This window comes from Callorhinus ursinus, unplaced genomic scaffold (assembly GCF_003265705.2).
Source record: "Callorhinus ursinus isolate GAN/ISIS: 27379988/994484 unplaced genomic scaffold, GSC_fseal_2.0 scaffold19, whole genome shotgun sequence".
NCBI lineage: Eukaryota > Metazoa > Chordata > Mammalia > Carnivora > Otariidae > Callorhinus > Callorhinus ursinus.
The window spans coordinates 19,828,136-19,848,140 of NW_027397081.1; the positions used below are offsets into that span (position 1 = coordinate 19,828,136).

Below are 20,005 nucleotides of genomic sequence, written 5' to 3' on the forward strand. Positions count from 1 at the left end.
CCCTCCAGCAGATGTGGAACATGGACATAAGATCTAGACTTGACCAATAAGATATATCAACTTAGACTTTGGGTCAGAAGCAAGGGCAATAAAAGGGACACGCAAGAGAGGATGGCCATGACAGGATTAACAACACAGGGATGTGAAATGCAGGGTGACAACAACGTGCAGTGTGTTAAGGGGTTCATGCTTGGGGTGGTGGTAAGCCTCTGTGGACTGGAGCCCTCCAGGAAATTTTAGTGGACCATCATCACATACTAGGAATGATTTTGCAATCATTCTGCCTGTTCCTGTTTCTTGTTCCTTCTCCAAGTTTGATTCATGGCTTTTCTAGGGGTTTGTTACATAAGTGTGTGTGTGACGAATGTGTTTTACCTGACATACACATTTTTGTTTAGCCTATTTTTTTCACTAAAAATGTCTATTGTGGACATCACTGCAAATCAATAGATCAATATCCAAATCTTTAATTTTCTGGTTTCTTTAGGCACATAACAATGCATATAATTTAAATTAATTAGATTATATCATATATGCTATATTATTATTCTCATCCTTAAAATTTTTTGTCTTTTTTTCAACACCACTTCTCAACTGCCGATTAATAATCTCATTTTTATCCTCCTGCTCCTTTATCTATACTTCTACAAATTGCCATTGTTTTCTTTATAAAGATGGCACAATTCTTTTTTTTTAATTTTTTATTGTTATGTTAATCACCACACATTACATCATTAGTTTTTGATGTAGTGTTCCATGATTCATTGTTTGTGCATAACACCCAGTGCTCCACGCAGAACATGCCCTCTTTAATACCCATCACCAGGCTAACCCATCCCCCACCCCCCTCCCCTCTAGAACCCTCAGTTTCTTTTTCAGAGTCCATCGCCTCTCATGGTCCAAAAGATGGCACAATGCTAACAACACTTCTGTGCATTATTGAAAATATCCCATGAAAGCCATTCAGAGTTAACTGGTGTGGTTATAATCGTTCTGTAACTGCTTAATATTTCGTGATGTAGCAGCACCGTGATTTATCCAACCATTTCTCTGTAAGGATATTCACTTGGTTTTTCAGTTGTTTTGTCACTAGAAACCATGTATGAACACATACATTTTTTTGGGTTTCTTTTTAAATTTACTTATATTTATTTATTTTTATTTATTTAATCTCTACACCAACGTGCAGCTTGAACTCATGGCCCCAGATCAAGAGTCACAGGCTCTTCTGACTGATCCAGCCAGGCTACCCAACACACATGTTTGAATAAAGACACTTATGACTGGTGCTTTTATAACCATGAATAGATTCCTGAAGTTGAATTACTGGAATTAAGAATATATATATTCTTAACTTCAACTACTGTCATATTGCTTTCCTAAAGAAGGCTCTGTAACTGTATAGATTTTTACCAACACTATGGGGGATGAATTTTCTCCTTCATCCAAGCCAGCAATATTAATATTAATATTAATAACTTGAATTAATTATCTTAATTAGTACATGTCCTGACAAACCAATAAGAAAAGACTATTACCTCAAAACAAAGAAATCAATAAAGTTCATGAAAAGCTCGTTTACCAATCAAAAACTACTTAAATATATTAAGTGTTTACACATGCTTATAAGAGCATAAAAGTTATGACAGCATTGCAATCTATTACGTATACAGCTGTGAAATAGTTATGTATACTTAGGTATTTCCTTCAGCAAAGACACTCTAAACAACAAAAAATGTTTTAAACACAGCTTAAAAAGATGGTGGAAGAGAGAGTTACATTGAGGTGGAGAGTGGGGAGAGGTGGTGCCCATTTCTGGATCCTGGGCAATTTTAAGTTGAGAGACATCCGTTGTGTGTTTATCTGCATCACTGTTGAGGGAAAAGGATAACTGGGTCCCCCTTCCTTCCTCTTAGGTATAAATACTAGTTTCAGAAAGACATGAACTCCTCTGGGGAGGGTTCAAAAAGCAAACACAGTGGGAAGTATATGCATGAATATTAAAAACCTTTCATTAGTCTCTTCTTGTTGTTTTTCTGCTCATCAAGCGAACGTGAAGACCCAAGAGGAATCTATTCCCTGAGACACTAAATCAAGTTAAGCTCCTACCCACCTGCCATGCTCCTTTCAATTCCCTGCACTTCAACTAGTTGGGTCCTTGAATAGAAATGAGCCACTTTCACCAAAGAATCACAGGTATATCTGCTTTTTGAGTAATAAGTTGCAAACTACTGCCTCAACACAGTGAAAAATTGGGGGGAAAAACACAGATCAGTTTTTTAAAATTTTTTATTGTTATGTTAATCACCATACATTACATCATTAGTTTGGGATGTAGTGTTCCATGATTCATTGTTTGTGCATAACACCCAGTGCTCCATGCAGAACGTGCCCTCTTTAATACCCATCACCAGGCTAACCCATCCCCCCACACCCCTCCCCTCTAGAACCCTCAGTTTGTTTCTCAGAGTCCATCGTCTCTCATGGTTGGTCTCCCCCTCCGATTTCCCCCCCTTCATTCTTCCCCTCCTGCTATCTTCTTTTTTTTTTTTCTTAACATATATTGCATTTTTTGTTTCAGAGGTACAGATCTAACACGGATCAGTTTTATACAGAAATGAATGACATACTGTAAGGTAAGTTCTTAAAACAGTAGAGTTCTCTTAGTCTTCTCTCCCTCTTGAACTTCCACAGAGAGATAAGATGCTTGGGTATTGTAAGACATCCTTCTACATTGGGTTATTAAGTCTCTCTTTCTCTGTCTCCATCTGTCTGTTTCTCCTCACTACACACACACACACACACACACACACACACACACACACACACACACACACACACTGACACCATAATTGATATTCCTGTGTTAAATCTCAGGCTACTTTGCAATTCACCTGATGAAAAGTTTCATATTTCATCTAATCTGAATGTGAAGTTATCCTGGGTATGGGATCCTGCTGGTAAAGTAGAAATTTCAGATACATTTGTACCATTATTTGAATTCTGATGTCCATATAAGAGATTATGATAATTCTGTCTGTTATTTTTCCTCTTATTTGAAAAATATGGTTTCAAAATCTTTTTGTGTGTATAGTTGATACATTGTTACACTACTTTCAGGTGTACAACATAGTGATTCAACTTCTCTGTACTTTATGCCCCTCTCACCACAAGTGCATCTACCACCCGTCACTATACTACGCTGTGACAGTACCATCAACTGTAGTTCCTATGCTGTGCCTTCATGCCCATGGCTTATTCATTCCATACCTGGAAGCCTGAACCTCCCACTCCCCTTTACCCATGAAAATTACAGCTTAGATGTAGCTTAAGCCACATTGTCTAGACACAGAATACATTTTGCCTAAGCTTTGCTGAGAACAGAGATCTTGGCTTCTCTCATATTGTGGAGCCAGTTTCAATAGTCTTCCCTCAAAGAATAATTAATAATGACCATGAACTCAAGACTAATTTGGATGAAATAAAAAACATCAATTCTGTCTCACTTTTCATTGTACAGAAGCCCAACTTTTCTTGACATCAAGCTGGCAACATCCTTTCCTCTGATGTTTGTTCTGTTCTTCCTGTCTCAGGTAGTAGGTCTTAAATAAGAGCCATACACTTGATGGAGATGTCTTCTCTTATATGGGCATTGCCTGAATTTATGAGAATGAAGAGTGGAAGATGGAGGGAGGGATATTATCTCTAACAAAGCCAAATTAGCCTAAATATCTAGATATTTAAGATAGAAGGAGATATGTAAGAAAACTGTCAGTGGATTGTGTTTGGGAGAACACGTATATATTTTATGTTCTTAGAGCTTCATAAAGGATAGCCTATTGTAAGACGAGTATGGAACCAGCAGTGTACAAGACTTGGTGTATTCTGGATCAAATGGAAGATCGCAGGGATCATGCCATGGAATTGAGTTTCTCAATTCCTCTGAGGGAACTCCCTTTATAAGCAGGTGGTGGTTGTAATGAGCCATCAGTCAAATACCAGTGATGAAACCTTCCTCAAAGATCTAGCTTTGAAATTGAGAAGTTTCTACAACACAAAGAGAATTTATTCTCTCTCTCATTCCCCCACTCTGATAGATTGGTAGATAGATAGATATCAGTAGATATAGATAGGAAGCTAGTTCTGTATCACAAGGCAATTTTGAATGATTCATTATCATTTGTTGAGCAGCTATCAAGTGACAGACACTTTATTAAGGACTTCACATCTACTGTCTTATTTAATACGTACAATTTCTCAGCTGGTATTACTACTGCTGAGTTACATATGAGGACCCCAAAGAATTATTCAGCTGTACTGTAGACTTTTGAAGTGTGCAACCCTATCGGCAATTAAATTCTTGGTTCTTTAAGTTTCCACATAAACTCTGGAGAAAAAGAATTCCAAAAGCCACCCCCCCCCCATGGCTGCCCTCTGGTGAACATTCCTTGCTGAATCAGCTCCCCTTGAGTGTGGGTGAGACTTGTGACTGTGATGGGTTATCAGTCATGATTTATTCTGTTACATCAACTTTGTCACAACAAACTGGAGAAAGATTCTCTTACTGGCTTTGAAGCAGTAAGCTGTCAAGGTATCAAATGGCCAGGTGGTTAGGACCTGAGGGTGGGCTCTAAAGCTGAGAGTGAGAATTCCTACCAACAGCCAGTAAGAAAGACAGACACATGAGTCCTAAAGCTGCAAGGAACTGAATTCTGCCAACAATCTCCATTGGCTTGGAAGAGGATCCCAACTCAGATGAGATTCCAGACTCAACTGACGTCTTGATTTCAACCTTGAACAGAACACCCAGCTCTCCTGACTCAAACACTGTAAGAATGGAAATTTGCATTGTTTTGTGCTGCTAAGTTTGTGGTCATTTATGATACATAACCAGAAGTTAATACAATGGATTTCTAAGACGTTCTTCTACATATATCTGTGTGTGCCTCATTTGTGTGTGCACGTTTGTGGGCGTGCAAGAGAGAGAAAAAGAGAGAGAGAGGATGATGATGAAGCAAGTTGAGTATAACTCTAAAATTATCTGCCAGGGATGATGTAGTTGCCACATGAAAATGGGTTTTCAGTTTCAATTAAATGCTGGGTGCTCTCTCTATTCCCATAGGGAGAAGCAGGAAAGGCATAGAAAATGACAAATGTGAGCCTCGTCACAACATTCTTCCTCATGGGGCTTCCCCATGCACCAGCACTGGACATCCCCCTCTTGGGAATCTTCTTGGTGATTTATGTACTCACTGTGGTGGGGAATCTCCTCATCCTGCTGGTGATCAAGGCGGATTCCCACCTCCACACCCCAATGTACTACTTCCTGACCAACCTGTCCTTCATTGACATGTGGTTCTCCACGGTCACTGTGCCCCAAATGCTGATGACCTTGGTGTCCCCAGGAGGCAGGGCGATCTCCTTTCATAGCTGTGTGGCCCAGCTCTACTGCTTCCACTTTCTGGGGAGCACCGAGTGTTTCCTCTACACAGTCATGTCCTCTGACCGCTACCTGGCCATCAGTCACCCGCTCAGGTACGCCAGCACGATGAGTGGGAGGACGTGTGCCCTCCTGGCCACCAGCACGTGGCTCAGTGGCTCTCTGCACTCTGCTGTGCAGACCACGCTGACATTCCGTTTGCCCTACTGTGGGCCCAGCCGGATCCAGCATTACTTCTGCGATGCCCCTCCCCTCCTCAAGCTGGCCTGCGCGGACACCTCCGTGAATGGGATGGTGATCTTCGTCAATATTGGGGTTGTGGCCGTGGGTTGCTTTCTCCTGATGGTGCTGGCCTGTGTGTCCATCCTCTGTTCCACCCTGAAGATCCGCGCCCCAGAGGGGAGCCACAGAGCCTTTCAGACCTGCGTCTCCCACTGCACTGCGCTCCTTTGTTTCTTTGTTCCCTGTGTTTTCATTTACCGGAGGCCAGGCTCCCGGGATGCTGTGGCTGGGCTTGTGGCAGTTTTCTACACGGCGCTGACACCCCTTCTAAACCTTGTGGTGTACACCCTGAGGAACAAGGAAGTGAAGAAAGCTCTGTGGAAGCTTATAGACATAGTAACATATTCCCAGAGCAAATAAACACTAGAAAGTAGATATGCTCATTTTTCTAAAAAAAATACTAATATAACTTATGCATCAACATGCAACGTATTACATGTGTGTTTCTCAGTGTTAAATGTTCTCCAAAACCATCCACTCAGAAATACTTGTTTCATGGATTTTCTGAGGAATTTTTAAGATCGGAATCAAATTTTCTTGATGATGAGCTTGCTTAAATTTTGGTCCATCAAATTTTTTCTGTGTTTTTCTTATCTTTTGTTCCATTTTACTGAGCTACAGTTCACATATAACATTGTTTTGCCTTCTTAAAAATTTTGTATTGTGCTTGGAACTCAGACACAAGGGTTGTTTTATTCATATACCTAAGTTTATAATATGCTTTTTAAAATTTTTTCTGAAGGCTTATGTACACAACTTGGGAGTTACACTCCTGGGCATAGTGTCCAAGGACAGCCTCAAATATCAGAGTCACTTACTCATGGTTACAGCTGTGTGACTGCCTTCTCAGTCTGTTAGTGGCTGTGTGTGTGTGTGTCCCAGTGTGACCACCCCTCTTTCTGGCATATTGTTACCATGTTAATTGCTCCGACATTGAAAGGTTTCTTTTTTTTTTTAAGATTTTATTTATCTATTTGAGAGAGAGAGAGAGAGCAAGTTGTGGGAGGAGGAGCAGAGGGAGAGGGAGAAGCAGGCTCCCCACTGAGCAGGGAGCCCGACGCGGGGCTCGATCCCAGGGCTCTGGGATCATGACCTGAGCCGAAGGCAGACGCTTAACTGACTGAGCCAGCCAGGCACCTCTGAAAGAGTTCTCTAAGCTCTGAGCAGCTCCTTAACTCTCTAGGTGGGTCTGCCAGGATGGGCTGTGGAGCTGACATGCTCCTCTCAGGAACTGACAATCGCCCCCTTGTCAGAACCCTGCAGTTTCCCAGGCTGGGTGAGATAGAGCAGGAGGAAGGTAAAGACAGAAACCACTAGTCTCCATCACATATTCTGACCTTGATTTCCAGTGCTACCTGACCATGTGTCCACAGTAAGCACCGAACCATTCGACACTGGATTCTTTTACCACAGCTGGTGGTGGCTGGTCATCTGCCCAAGGAGCTCGTGTACCTACCATCTTAGGGTCTTGGAAATCTAGCTGCACCAAACTATAAGCTGCTTTGGAACCAGAACACCCCACATTGCAGGCTGGGGCCAATGATGTTTCCTATGTAGAAGGTAGAAAAATGAAAATATCTTTAAGTAACCTGTTCATGGGATTTCAACATTTCTTTTATAAATCAGAAAAAAAGTCCAGAGAGGACAAAAGACCCTGAAAATACCTATTTAATAGCTACATGGCCCATACTTGTGGGCATCCACATATAATGGATGAAATGCTATACTTGCGCCCAAACAAAAAGAAATATTGGCTCAAATAACTTTGGAAATAATTTTGTGCTCTTTACTTCAATTTTCCATCTCAGAAATGACCCTCTCCCAAAATACTGTTATGAGGATTAAATGATTGTTTATAAGTGGTCTGAGTGATACTGATTCATAATAAATTCTTTTTAAAGATTTAATTTATTCATTCGAGAGAGAGAGAGAGAGGGTGAGAGAGCATGAGCGAGATGGGGAGGAGCAGAGGGAGAGAGAGAAACAGGCTTCCCACTGAGCCAGGAGCCCAACATGGGGCTCCATCCCAGGACCCTGAGACCATGACCAGGGCCAAAGGCAGACTCTTAAACTAATGAGCCACCCAGGCAGTAAATTCTCAAAGATTTAAAGTTCAAACCTGGGGCCACCAGTCAGCCTGATTCTCAGAATCATTCTCTTCACAAATTCTGTCTATGATTCCAGACACCAAAATAGTATTTTTTTTAAAGATTTTATTTATTTATTTGACAGAGAGAGACACAGCGAGAGAGGGAACACAAGCAGGGGGAGTGGAGAAGGAGAAGCAGGCTTCCCACTGAGCAGAGAGCCCGATGTAGGGCTGGATCCCAGGACCCTGGGATCATGACCTGAGCCAAAGGCAGACACTTAATGACTGAGCCACCCAGGGGCCCCCAAAATAGTATTTTTGAAAATACATGAGGGTTGCTTTCTTTAAATCACCTTACAGATAATAAATTTACTCCAGCTAATTATGGACAATGTGATCATTCTGATTCATTAACTATTTTAATAAATTTCCTACCCCTATATTTACTAGTTTTTAAGGAATTTATAGGAAAGTATCTGAAATATTAAAATTATAATGAATTAAGTTATTCTAGAATAATTCAGAAGCAAACACAGTAACATTATTGAGCTTGGGATATGCTAGACACTTTATAAGTTTATCATTACAAGAACCCTACAAGATAGGTTCTCCTACTATAAAAAATGAGAAAACGAAGGCCGGTTAGATAACTTGATAAATTCATGCACTAGTAAGGAATATGGTCAAGGTTTAATTTCAGGCTATCTGGCACCAAAGCCCATGGTGTTAAATTCTGCTGTATTATTACGATCACTAATTTCAGAAACTTTCCATTTTGGGGGAGCAGAGCAATATCAATAAACATAAGTAATTATTGGAATAACAAAACATAGATCTTTGAATAGTTATGTGTATTTTATAACAGAAATGTAGAGTTTTGTTAGAAACTACATTTTCCCCCGTAGACTATGAAAAGCACATGATCTACTCTACCTCCACCAAAGTGAGATTGCAAACGTGTCATCCCGTGGTATCATCCCATCTGTTTCCTTATGTGTTCCACATGAAGCTGTGGATTCCTCTGGGAAAAATACTGTCATAGTCCCATAGTCTCCACCTACAACAATCTTGGTGTGATTTCTTTAGAATATTCTCCCTGCTACAGACCCTTTCTATTTTCAAACATTTACTTTTTGAGGCACCCGACTTCCGATCCACACTCATAATACTAGGTATCATTCCTAAACAGATGCCGCCTCTTTCCCTCCATGCTGTTCCTATTTTTAAGTTCAAGTCCCCAATAACTTGAGTTTCTTTGGTATTTTCATTTGGAGATCAAATCAAACTTCCTATGTCTACACCAAAACCTTTTTTCCTTCGTCCTCAACATTTGTCTCTCTGTGGTATGATCGGCACCACAAAAGTAACCCTGAAACTTGGAAGTTCTTCCCATTGTCTCTGTTCACACATTCCTTCTTCATGCAATTGGAAAAGGGATAAAAGAAGAAACAGCGAAAGATGACAGAGGTAGAATGGCATGAAGAAATCCCAGAAAATAAAGAAGAATGTTGGATAATTTTAATACTTCAATAATGAATCCTTTACATTATCAAATAATAATTGGGACACCTTATTTTGTAAATACTTCAATGAGTTGTTAGTATGCTCCAAGAGCTATTAGTACTGTTTTCAAAAAGGGAAAATAAAAAGGAATAAAATACTGGAGAATTGATGTTTGCATTCCACGTGGGGAACAATGAAATCTGAGCAAATGTCTCAACACATTGTGCCACATTTTGATTTATTCTCCTGGGTTTCTCCTCAAAATAACAGCTCTGGAGTGTAGAACTTCTCCACTGAAGCTCATTATGAGTGGTGCCATTCCCCTTTTAACCTGAATTTTGAAAATATTGCTTGGTCATAGCATGATGTGTCTGATTGATTCCTTGAAGCTAAATTTTCTGAGTTCACTAGTGGTTGAGAACTGTCTATATTATAGACATAGTAGCTGAGTTATAAGAGGTAAATAACTTATATAGAAAAAATCAGGCTCAAATCCGGAATGAATGGGGTGACTTTTATAATGATCCCAATGCTGAGGCCTGTTCATTCACTCGTGCTTTCTCAAATAATTAATCAATGCAGTAATTCCTTCAACAATTTAAATTAGGTGACTCCTTCAACAATTTAAATTAGGTGACTCTTATATTTTTTAAATTTTTTTATTTTTATGTTAATCACCATACATTACATCATTAGCTTTTGATGTAGTGTTCCATGATTCATTGTTTGTGCCTAACACCCAGTGCTCCATGCAGAACGTGCCCTGTTTAATACCCATCACCATGCCAACTGGTGACTCTTATATTTAAGCCACAGGGAATACAGGGTATCAAGACAGTATCTGTGCTCCAGAACTCCAGAGTCCAATGGGAAACACTAAGTAGACAAATGAATCTTACAGTGTCCTAATGTATATATGGGCTGCTACATATGTAAACATGATGTAAACAACATGACATCTAACAACATGACATGTAAACAACATGACATCTAACACAGATTAGGTAGTAGAGTGAATTATCACCTGAAAATAAAGAAAATAACATATCCAGATGACAAACACTTGCTTCAACCACATAACTCAAAATAATTAGTACATACAGAGTATGAATAATATAAAGGTGATTTCAGTTTTCGTGTTTTGGAGTCTGCTCCAAATTCGCAGAGCTTCTGTTTTCCAGGCCAAATCATATTGCATGTTGAATCTTTTAGTTCTAACAAGAAGAACATTTGGACACAAGACACTAAACCCAAGGCTTTTCACATTTCTTTTTATTGTCTGAAAAATCTCTGTATCCAGACCATGCATACATGTTGACCAGGCGTGCCCCCACCCAACCACAAGAAGGCCAGAAGAAGGTGTAATCCTACCATGTCCCTGAGGTAGAGATGAGGAAGTATTAGGTGGGCTGCACTAAGTCTGACTAAGGTCTAACTCAAATGTTTGCAATGTGACCCGATTTTTCTCACTGTGGGTAAAATGAAGACAATAGCATATCTCCTCCTCTTTGGTAGAATAGTAGAACTCATTTTCAAAATAAGTATTAGGGTCATATCCTTATTCAAAGTTATCTCTATCAAACTATTTTCAGGGGCCTTGTTCTCATGTTTGGATACCCATACTAGCAAAGTGACCAGGGGCATTACATATTAGATCAAACAGGCATTGGTGAAACCCTAGAGATTTGGTATCACTCTGTTGTTCCAGTTCACCCACAGTCAGCAGGGGCCATGGAAAGCCATAGTAGAATTTTGAAATTATTTAAATTTGTGCAACAAGTGTCAGGGGGTCAGATGCCCTAATGCTAGCACTTCAGATTATTAGATACAAGCAGAAGACAAGGGCTTTCATGGATTGAGCTGTTCGTGGGTGAGACATGGGAGACCTTCTAGTTAGTTCTCCTCCAAAGCCTGCCTGCTGGGTGCTTATTCACACGTGTGACAATGTGATATGAGAATATTTGAAATCAGTAACGAAGTGTGACAAACCGTTCACAGGTGGACCACACTCTAAAATCAACACAGAAGAGCAAGGTCACAATGGGCAGCCTGCTGTATGGTAATTACACGTCACTCTCCCAGACCAATTTGCCCAGTGACCTCAGCTCTCTGATGGGTCCAAGAAAAGCCTTGATTTTCAATGTGTCCCAATTTGCATGTTTTAAGAAGGCAAGGGACAACTTCCAAGCTCTTCACATGTTGGAGATGAAACCAGAAGTCACAAATCATGATTTTTTAAGCTCAAGAACTGAACATTATTTTTAATGATACAATGGTTATTCAGATTTACTTATAGGTTTGATTTTTTAACTTTCTATTCCTTCCTATATCTCAAATTCTCGTTTCAGGGTAAGCTTTATTATTGTGTTATATATTTTTAAGTTACTTGATGTGGTTGTAGTAGTGGTAGAAACTTTCCATTTTTTAATGTCTCTAAGTGTCATTATTTCACACTCATATTTGATAGTTACTTGGGATTCAATTATATTTATTTTTTTATTGAACATGGTGGACGCACAATGTTACATTAGTTTCAAGTGTACGACAGTGATTGGATAAGTCTGCCCATTATGCTCTGCTCACCACAAGCTCAGCTTCCATCTGTTACCACACAACACTGCTACAATATCACTGACCGGATTTCCTATGCTGTGTCTTTCGTCCCTGGGACTAGATCATTCCATACCTGGAAGCCTGTACCTTCTGCTCCCCTTCACCCACTTCGCCCCTCCCCCCAGCCTCGCCCCTCTGAGAGCCACCAGTTTGTTCTCTGCGTTTAGTAGTATGCAATTCTTGCTTGATTGACAGTTATCTTCTCACACTCTTTGCACTTTATTTCCATATTTGTCAATCTGTATCATTGTTGAAGCTTGATCAGCAGTTAAAATATTATTTCACTGAAGAATAACTTACTAATAGCAATTTTACATTTGGGTTAATAATCCAGTCTAAGACAACTGCTGTGTATGCAGTGAAGTGGTAGTCAAGAGTCAGTATTTATTGATGGGCAGCCAGCTTCTTAAGCATCATTTCTTCAAGGCACATATATCCCCCTTTGAAGTGGTTTGGCATTTAAAAGTCAACTGAGTGATGTGTGTGGGTCTGGACTCGTATTCTTCTCCACTGATCTCTTCTTCTCCACTGATCAATACTCATGCCAATTGTGCACCGTCTAGATTAGTATGAGTTACAGTGTTTTCACTGCCTTTAAATGCACAGGTTGTGTGTTTCCGCGGTGACTATGTGCACTGTGTGCTTACTATGTCCACCTTCATTCCCCAAACCTGCCAGCTCCCCCTTCATGATTCACGTTAGTGCTTCTTTGACTTCATTTCCTTCTCTTCTGCTTCACATATGCTCCTGATGCTATTTACATGTACTCTCTGCAGAGGAATAGTTCAATAGCATTAGGAACCTGGAAGAACAGCAGTTTGGGACCTTCCATCCCTTGGTATCTCCCAGGACCATACCATGGAGAAGTAACTGCTCTTCCAAGCACTAACTCCGGGGCTCTTTAACTTTACAATCTCTGTAAAGCTCTTTGGGTGTTGTTGTGACAAATAATTCTGTAAGGTTCAACAACAGACTTGTACAAATCTCCCGAAGATTATGTTTCTTGGGCTTGTGTGGAAAAGTAAGAAGGGTGGAGGTTACCCTTCCTTTTATGGCCCCTTTTTATGCTACTCATTGAATGGGAGAAGGAAATGGACGTTTAAGCCCAGCACAAACCAAGGAACTGTAGTAGCCAGTCCTCTTGCTTACTTAACCTTGTAGGTTTTACCTGCCTTGTCTCCTAAGCTACGCTGTCAACCAGATAATTTTACTTGAAACTTCTTCAGGTACTTAGCCGGAACAGTTTCAAAATTAGGCTCTTCATTATGCCCTCAGAACTCACTGTTAGTACTTTCTCTACTTTGTTGTCACAACTGCCAAAGCATACTAACTTCTCTATCAGCTCGACCTCCTCACCCACTTGGCTACCATTTGCCACCCGCTGCACCATGCTCGATGCCTGCTGCCAATGCCTGACCTGGATTGTCACCAGTGTGTGTTTCTTTCTTTTCTAAGATGCAGGTGAAAAGGCTCTTTAGTTGACCTTGCTCCCCTCAAGTTTCCTTCCTCCAAACTATCTTTCATGTTGCTATTAGTTATATGTCTAAATGGAAATACCATCATATTCCTGTTACATTTGTTGTATTTCAATAACTTTCCAAAATGTGTAAGATCAAAGTCCTTTTTCTTTGTGTTGCAGACAAGTCCCTTCATGATTTGTCTACTTTTACTGACCCCTCTTCTGATGTCCTTATGCTTCTTTTATATTGGGGATCTAAGCTCCTTGAAAAGGAAGTCTGTGTCTCTTTAATCTTTGTGCTCATGATGCATAGCACTTAATACATATTTACATATTGAATGGCTAAGTAGGTGGATTTAGGCAGGAAAGAGGAAAAAGAGAACGTAAAAAATGTTAGCAGGTTGGATAAAAGAAATCCAAAGTTGTTTTATCCAAACCTCTAACAATTAACTACTAATATTTGATGGCTTTATTCAGTGGTCAATATTTATATTAGCTAAAAATCCTCACACAAGAAATTCTTACAATCTTGGAACTGTTCAGAATGTTTACTGTGGTAATGGACACCCAAAACTACACAGGTGTTACAGTTGTGTACTACTTAGCATGCACCTATGCACACACACAGACACACATACAAATAAAACAGGGCAAATGTTAATAAGATCTGTGGATTAGACCAATGTCATTATCCTGGTTGTAATATTATGCTACAGTTTTACAAATTGTTGCCATTGGAGGAAACTGAGGAAAGTGGTAGAAGGGATCTTTCCACTTTACTGCATACAACTTTATGTGATTCTACACCTATTTCAATAACGATTTCCACTAAAAAATGACACTGATATTTATCTTATATATCATCATTGAACATTCAAATTACTTTCAACATGGCTTTGTTTGACCTTTTTTATGGAATTTTGAATCTTTTGGCATATTTCCAAGTAAAAACTACTAATGGGTCTTTCCTTGAGTATCCATTATACTTATTTCAATCCCTGGATGAAAAACACCAGTTTTTCCCCCTCACCAATGATGAGCTTCATTAATATGGAGACTATGTCAGTTCTTTGGGTGTATCTGTTGCTTATCACGTGACTTATCAGTAAATGTCCCATAACATTTTGTGCTACTGTGAGTTAAGTAAAATAGTATGATGTTACAAACTAGAAAGAATCCAAGTGAATCCAATGGCTAAGTAAGTTTGATCTAACTTGTCTTCAGTTTTCTCCTTTGAAAATTGAGTAGGGTTATAGATTAGGCCATATGAGTCTGGTTTATTGAAGTCAATATTAGTGATTAACCTCTTGCATAGATCACTATTTCATGGTTTATAGTATACCTTTATAGATAGCATGATTTTCCTCCCAGCATAGTCTCATAACTTACTTAGAGCAAGATACACAACATAGCACAGATGGGTTGTTTTGCTAAAGCGTCTCTGGAAGGCAGGTGCTGCAGATCTGAGGAGTCTGATAAGTGATCTCCAGTTCTAACAGGTTCCTACCAGTTTTCTCTTCTTCTCTTCTTAGCATGCTAGGCAGTGTTGACATTTATTGCATTAACGGGATACATGTGACATTTAAATTAAGCATTTATTTTCAGAAAAACTACTTTATGCTATCAATATAGGTATATATTTGAATGACTGCTTTTGAGGTTCATGGCCCAAGTCTTACCTCCCCAGATGGTGTCCAAAGTTCGTTTTACACTTTAAGTCAAACAAATGTGAACTACAGACAATATAATTCCATGGATCTGGTTACTAGGATCTGGTTCTAAAATTGGAAGATACTTTCAGTGTTTATTGGTAGTAAATTTTTGTTCTAAGATTATTTTCTCTTTTTTATATATTTATCTGTCCCATGCTTACTCATAGAAATAATTTTAAGATTGCTAAGAATAGAAGCTTTGCATTTAAGATAAAAGTCAGGAACTCTATAAATATACAACAACAATCTAGTTAGTTGTATCAGTGACCAAGCCAGTAGAAATAATGCATAGAACACATAAGTAGACAAATATTTACTTTAAAAAATCTTGGAAGTCAAAGTGAAAAAATTATAGAGTTATACAGTTTTTTTAAAGATTTATTTCAGAGAGAGAGAGAGAGACCAGAAAATGGAGGGGCAGAGGGAGAGGGAGAGAGAATTTCAAGCAGACTTTGCACTGAATGTGGAGACTGATGCAGGGCTTGATCCCATGACTATGAAATCATGACAGTGAGATCATGACCTGAGCCAAAACCAAGAGTCAGATGCTTAACCGACTGTACCACCCAGTACGCCAAGAGTTATACAGTTTTAATTAGCTCATAAATGTGAATAAAGCCATTCATAAAAATCAAGTATTTTTGGTGTGATATTTGGATATGTAAAAATTTCATCATATAGATACTATATTATATAATGAATTGCAAATATTATATGTGTTGTTTTTCTTTTTAATTTTTTTATTGTTATGTTAATCACCATATATTACATCATTAGTTTTTGGTGCAGTGTTCCATGATTCATTGTTTGTTCATAACACCCAGTGCTCCATGCAGAATGTGCCCTCCTCAATACCCATCACCAGGATAACCCATCCCCCCCCCCAGAACCCTCAGTTTGTTTTTCAGAGTCCATCATCTCTCATGGTTCGTCTCCCCCTCTGACATACTCCCCTTTTCTTCCTCTCCTGTTATCTTCTTCTTTTTCTTTTTTTCTTAAAATATGTTGCGTTATTTGTTTCAGAAGTACAGATCTGTGATTCAACAATCTTGCACAATTCACAGCGCTCACCATAGCACATACCCTCCCCAATGTCTATCACCCAGCCACCCCATCCCTCCCACCCCCAACCACTCCAGTAACACTCAGTTTGTTTCCTGAGGTTAAGAATTCCTCATATCAGTCAGGTCATGTGATACATGTCTTTCTCTGATTGACTTATTTCACTCAGCATAACACCCTCCAGTTCCATCCACGTCGTTGCAAATGGCAAGATCTCATTCCTTTTGATGGCTGCATAATATTCCATTGTGTATATATACCACTTCTTCTTTATCCATTCATCTGTCGATGGGCATCTTGGCTCTTTCCACAGTTTGGCTATTGTGGACATTGCTGCTATAAACATTGGGGTACACGTACCCCTTCGGGTCCCTACATTTGTATCTTTGGGGTAAATACCTAGTAGTGCAATTGCTGGATCGAACGGTAGCTCTAATTTCAACTGTTTGAGGAACCTCCATACTGTTTTCCAGAGTGGTTGCACCAGCTTGCATTCCCACCAACAGTGTAGAAGGGTTCCCCTTTCTCCACATCCCCGCCAACATCTGTTGTTCCCTGACTTGTTAATTTTAGCCATTCTGACGGGTGTGAGGTGGTATCTCATTGAGGTTTTGATTTGGATTTCCCTGATGCCGAGTGATGTTGAGCACTTTTTCATGTGCCTGTTGGCCATTTGGATGTCTTCTTTGGAGAAATGTCTGTTCATGTCTTCTGCCCATTTCTTGATTGGATTATTTGTTCTTTGGGTGTTGAGTTTGATAAGTTCTTTATAGATTTTAGATTATAGATACTAGCCCTTATAAAGGTTTCAAAATGGAAAGAAAGATATCTTTAGTAAGGTTTGATTTAAATTGCACAAAACAAAATATAAGTGAATTATACTGCAGAACAATTCTAGAAAATGTTTATATAGAGGGTAGACATAAACTACTTTTCTGATGAGTTACTTGATAGAACATGAAAGAGAAGGATAAGCCATCATCCTTCCTCTTAGATTGTCATGAAAAATGGCTGCTTATACTGGGGTTCTGGCAAGCAATGCAGAGGGAAAAATTAAAAATGCATTAAATTTTAATTAAAATTAAGATTGGATAATTGAAATGTTCCTTACAATTATAGTGTTCAGGTTGGTGGTTTAATTAAATTCTAAGTAAATAAAAGAGAAGCTAGCCGTATCTGTCCTTTCTTCATTATTTACGTTGAGTGAATACTGACTTACTTCTCACCTTGAGCAGAGCTTTCTTCACTTCCTTGTTCCTCAGGGTGTACACCACAAGGTTTAGAAGGGGTGTCAGCGCCGTGTAGAAAACTGCCACAAGCCCAGCCACAGCATCCCGGGAGCCTGGCCTCCGGTAAATGAAAACACAGGGAACAAAGAAACAAAGGAGCGCAGTGCAGTGGGAGACGCAGGTCTGAAAGGCTCTGTGGCTCCCCTCTGGGGCGCGGATCTTCAGGGTGGAACAGAGGATGGACACACAGGCCAGCACCATCAGGAGAAAGCAACCCACGGCCACAACCCCAATATTGACGAAGATCACCATCCCATTCACGGAGGTGTCCGCGCAGGCCAGCTTGAGGAGGGGAGGGGCATCGCAGAAGTAATGCTGGATCCGGCTGGGCCCACAGTAGGGCAAACGGAATGTCAGCGTGGTCTGCACAGCAGAGTGCAGAGAGCCACTGAGCCACGTGCTGGTGGCCAGGAGGGCACACGTCCTCCCACTCATCGTGCTGGCGTACCTGAGCGGGTGACTGATGGCCAGGTAGCGGTCAGAGGACATGACTGTGTAGAGGAAACACTCGGTGCTCCCCAGAAGGTGGAAGCAGTAGAGCTGGGCCACACAGCTATGAAAGGAGATCGCCCTGCCTCCTGGGGACACCAAGGTCATCAGCATTTGGGGCACAGTGACCGTGGAGAACCACATGTCAATGAAGGACAGGTTGGTCAGGAAGTAGTACATTGGGGTGTGGAGGTGGGAATCCGCCTTGATCACCAGCAGGATGAGGAGGTTCCCCACCACAGTGAGTACATAAATCACCAAGAAGATTCCCAAGAGGGGGATGTCCAGTGCTGGTGCATGGGGATGCCCCATGAGGAAGAATGTTGTCACTACGCTCATGTTTGTCATTTCTTCCCAATTATGGAGCTCTGTCCCTACTGGGAGGAAAGCAAACTCAACATTTACTGAGATCATATTTCATGGTAACTGCATTTTCACTGATGGAAAACACAAGATGTAATTGTCATTGGCATTTTTGCTTTACATGGGGCTTTGAGGAAGATTGGTCACTTCCTTATTACAGTACCCAAATCAGCCAAATAGATAAAGGGGGGGTAAATTGTATATTCTGTTTTCTGTAGAATTAGAAAATTTATACCCAAACCAGCAACTTTCCAGAATTGGCATGCTCTCCCATGGTTAAGTCTTTATCCAGACATCTCTCTCTGTCTCTCTCTTCCTCTTTCTTTTACCAACCCCCAACACACAAAATACACACAAGCCCAAGCATGCACATGTACACACACATGCCCTATATATAGATGCAGTCTCTCATCATCAGAGAATTTGCAGTATAAATACAGATTTCTAAAGAAAGCTTCATTCATACTAGCTGAGAAAACTGACTTCCTAAAGCTCTCTGGGAAGCAGCAGATGTGTCAGGATAGAACCCCAGCAGGGATTTAGCCTCACAAGTTCGTCTGTTCTACAGGAAGCCATGATCATAACTCCCTAATCAGTTGTGAAATCTGACCCCAACCTGAAGCAGTAGTGGTCAGAGTACCATCATGTTCCCCACCTCCTCTCATCCTGTTTATTTCTATTCTAAATTTTTATTATTTCTCCCTCCAGGACTTTAAGCAATCAATCATACTCCTTCTGAAGTGTCATCAGATCATCTCAGAATATATTTTGAGGTGCCGGTGAAGCATTCAATCTGCCTAATTAGTAAAGAAGACCAAACTGCATGTTTGAGTTTTGAGTTCCAAGACCGAATATTTATATTTGCTATAAAACAGACACCAATGTTCTTTTAAAAATAAAGGAAAAATACATAGTCTGAAATAATTTTTATTGTTTCTAGGATTTCTATTATTCCAGGGCTCACACAGCACCTTCCTTCCTTCCTTCCTTCCTTCTTTCCTTCCTTCCTTCCTTTCCTTCCTTCCTCCCTCTCTTTCTTTCTTTTGAGTGATCTGAAGGTTCTCAAAAATATATATTGAAAGAGAAAACAAAAAGGGATGGAGAAATGAAGAGAAATCTGGGTCGACACCTGGATCTCTCTGATAGAAAAAGAGCATTTCTTTACTAATTTCTAAGATGCTTCTGTCATATAGAGTCATGTCAGCAGCATGTCTCCATTCTGGCGTATCTGATAAAAACAGACTTTTTCCGTTGTTTCAACTCAGAGTTGTAATGCTAAGTTTTATAGAGAAAGCACTTTACTGACTGTGATTTTATAGAAATTTGAGTGTTTTACAAAACTGTGCAAAGCTGGCCCTGAAGCCATGACTAAGCAATATAATCCGAAGCTGAAGAAGTAAAGCAAAAGTATGAACATAAAAACATCATAATCACTGCAAAATTCTCAACAATGGAAAGTGCTGAGGTTTTGCCAATTTTTGCTACTTACCAATTTAACAACTAAGTATTGGATCATAAGGCAAAATTCAAAATTTAAAGAAACTCTCAGTCACTGATGAGTAGGATGCTTCTTTTTCTTGCATAGACAAAACCACAGGAAGAACAAGCGATAGAAACAAACATTTTAAATAAGAGCTTAAAATTGATTTGATGTCTCCGGAGATACTGCCTTGACCCTTGAGTCTTCATGGTTGAGGATCATGC

At 39.9% G+C, this 20,005-nt stretch overlaps 2 protein-coding genes across 5 annotated transcripts; one reads left to right on the top strand and one right to left on the bottom strand.

Annotated features, from left to right (window-relative positions):
* The first annotated feature begins 2,580 nt into the window (after positions 1-2,580).
* LOC112840138 (olfactory receptor 10G9-like) lies at positions 2,581-19,144 on the top strand. Of its 4 annotated transcripts, XM_073904041.1 has the most exons (4): positions 2,592-2,636; positions 3,521-3,593; positions 4,663-4,829; positions 5,123-6,082. In XM_073904041.1, the coding sequence occupies exon 4, from the start codon at positions 5,147-5,149 to the stop codon at positions 6,080-6,082; it is 936 nt and encodes a 311-aa protein (XP_073760142.1). In that variant the 5' UTR covers positions 2,592-2,636; positions 3,521-3,593; positions 4,663-4,829; positions 5,123-5,146. The 4 variants fall into 4 exon arrangements, 3 of the variants coding, with proteins under 3 accessions (XP_025749136.1, XP_073760142.1, XP_073760143.1); XR_012381597.1 differs by lacking the exons at positions 3,521-3,593; positions 5,123-6,082 and adding an exon at positions 19,010-19,144 and having other exon boundaries at positions 2,581-2,636; XM_025893351.2 differs by lacking the exon at positions 3,521-3,593 and having other exon boundaries at positions 2,581-2,636.
* On the bottom strand, positions 17,351-18,286 carry LOC112840159 (olfactory receptor 10G9-like). Its single transcript, XM_025893379.1, has one exon. It carries the CDS (start codon positions 18,284-18,286, stop codon positions 17,351-17,353), a length of 936 nt encoding a protein of 311 aa, XP_025749164.1.
* Positions 19,145-20,005: the final 861 nt, after the last annotated feature.

Coding starts and splice junctions, on each gene's coding strand:
- LOC112840159 (XM_025893379.1), bottom strand. CDS start 18,286: ATGACAAACATGAGCGTAGTGACAACATTCTTCCTCATGGGGCATCCC.
- LOC112840138 (XM_025893351.2), top strand. CDS start 5,147: ATGACAAATGTGAGCCTCGTCACAACATTCTTCCTCATGGGGCTTCCC.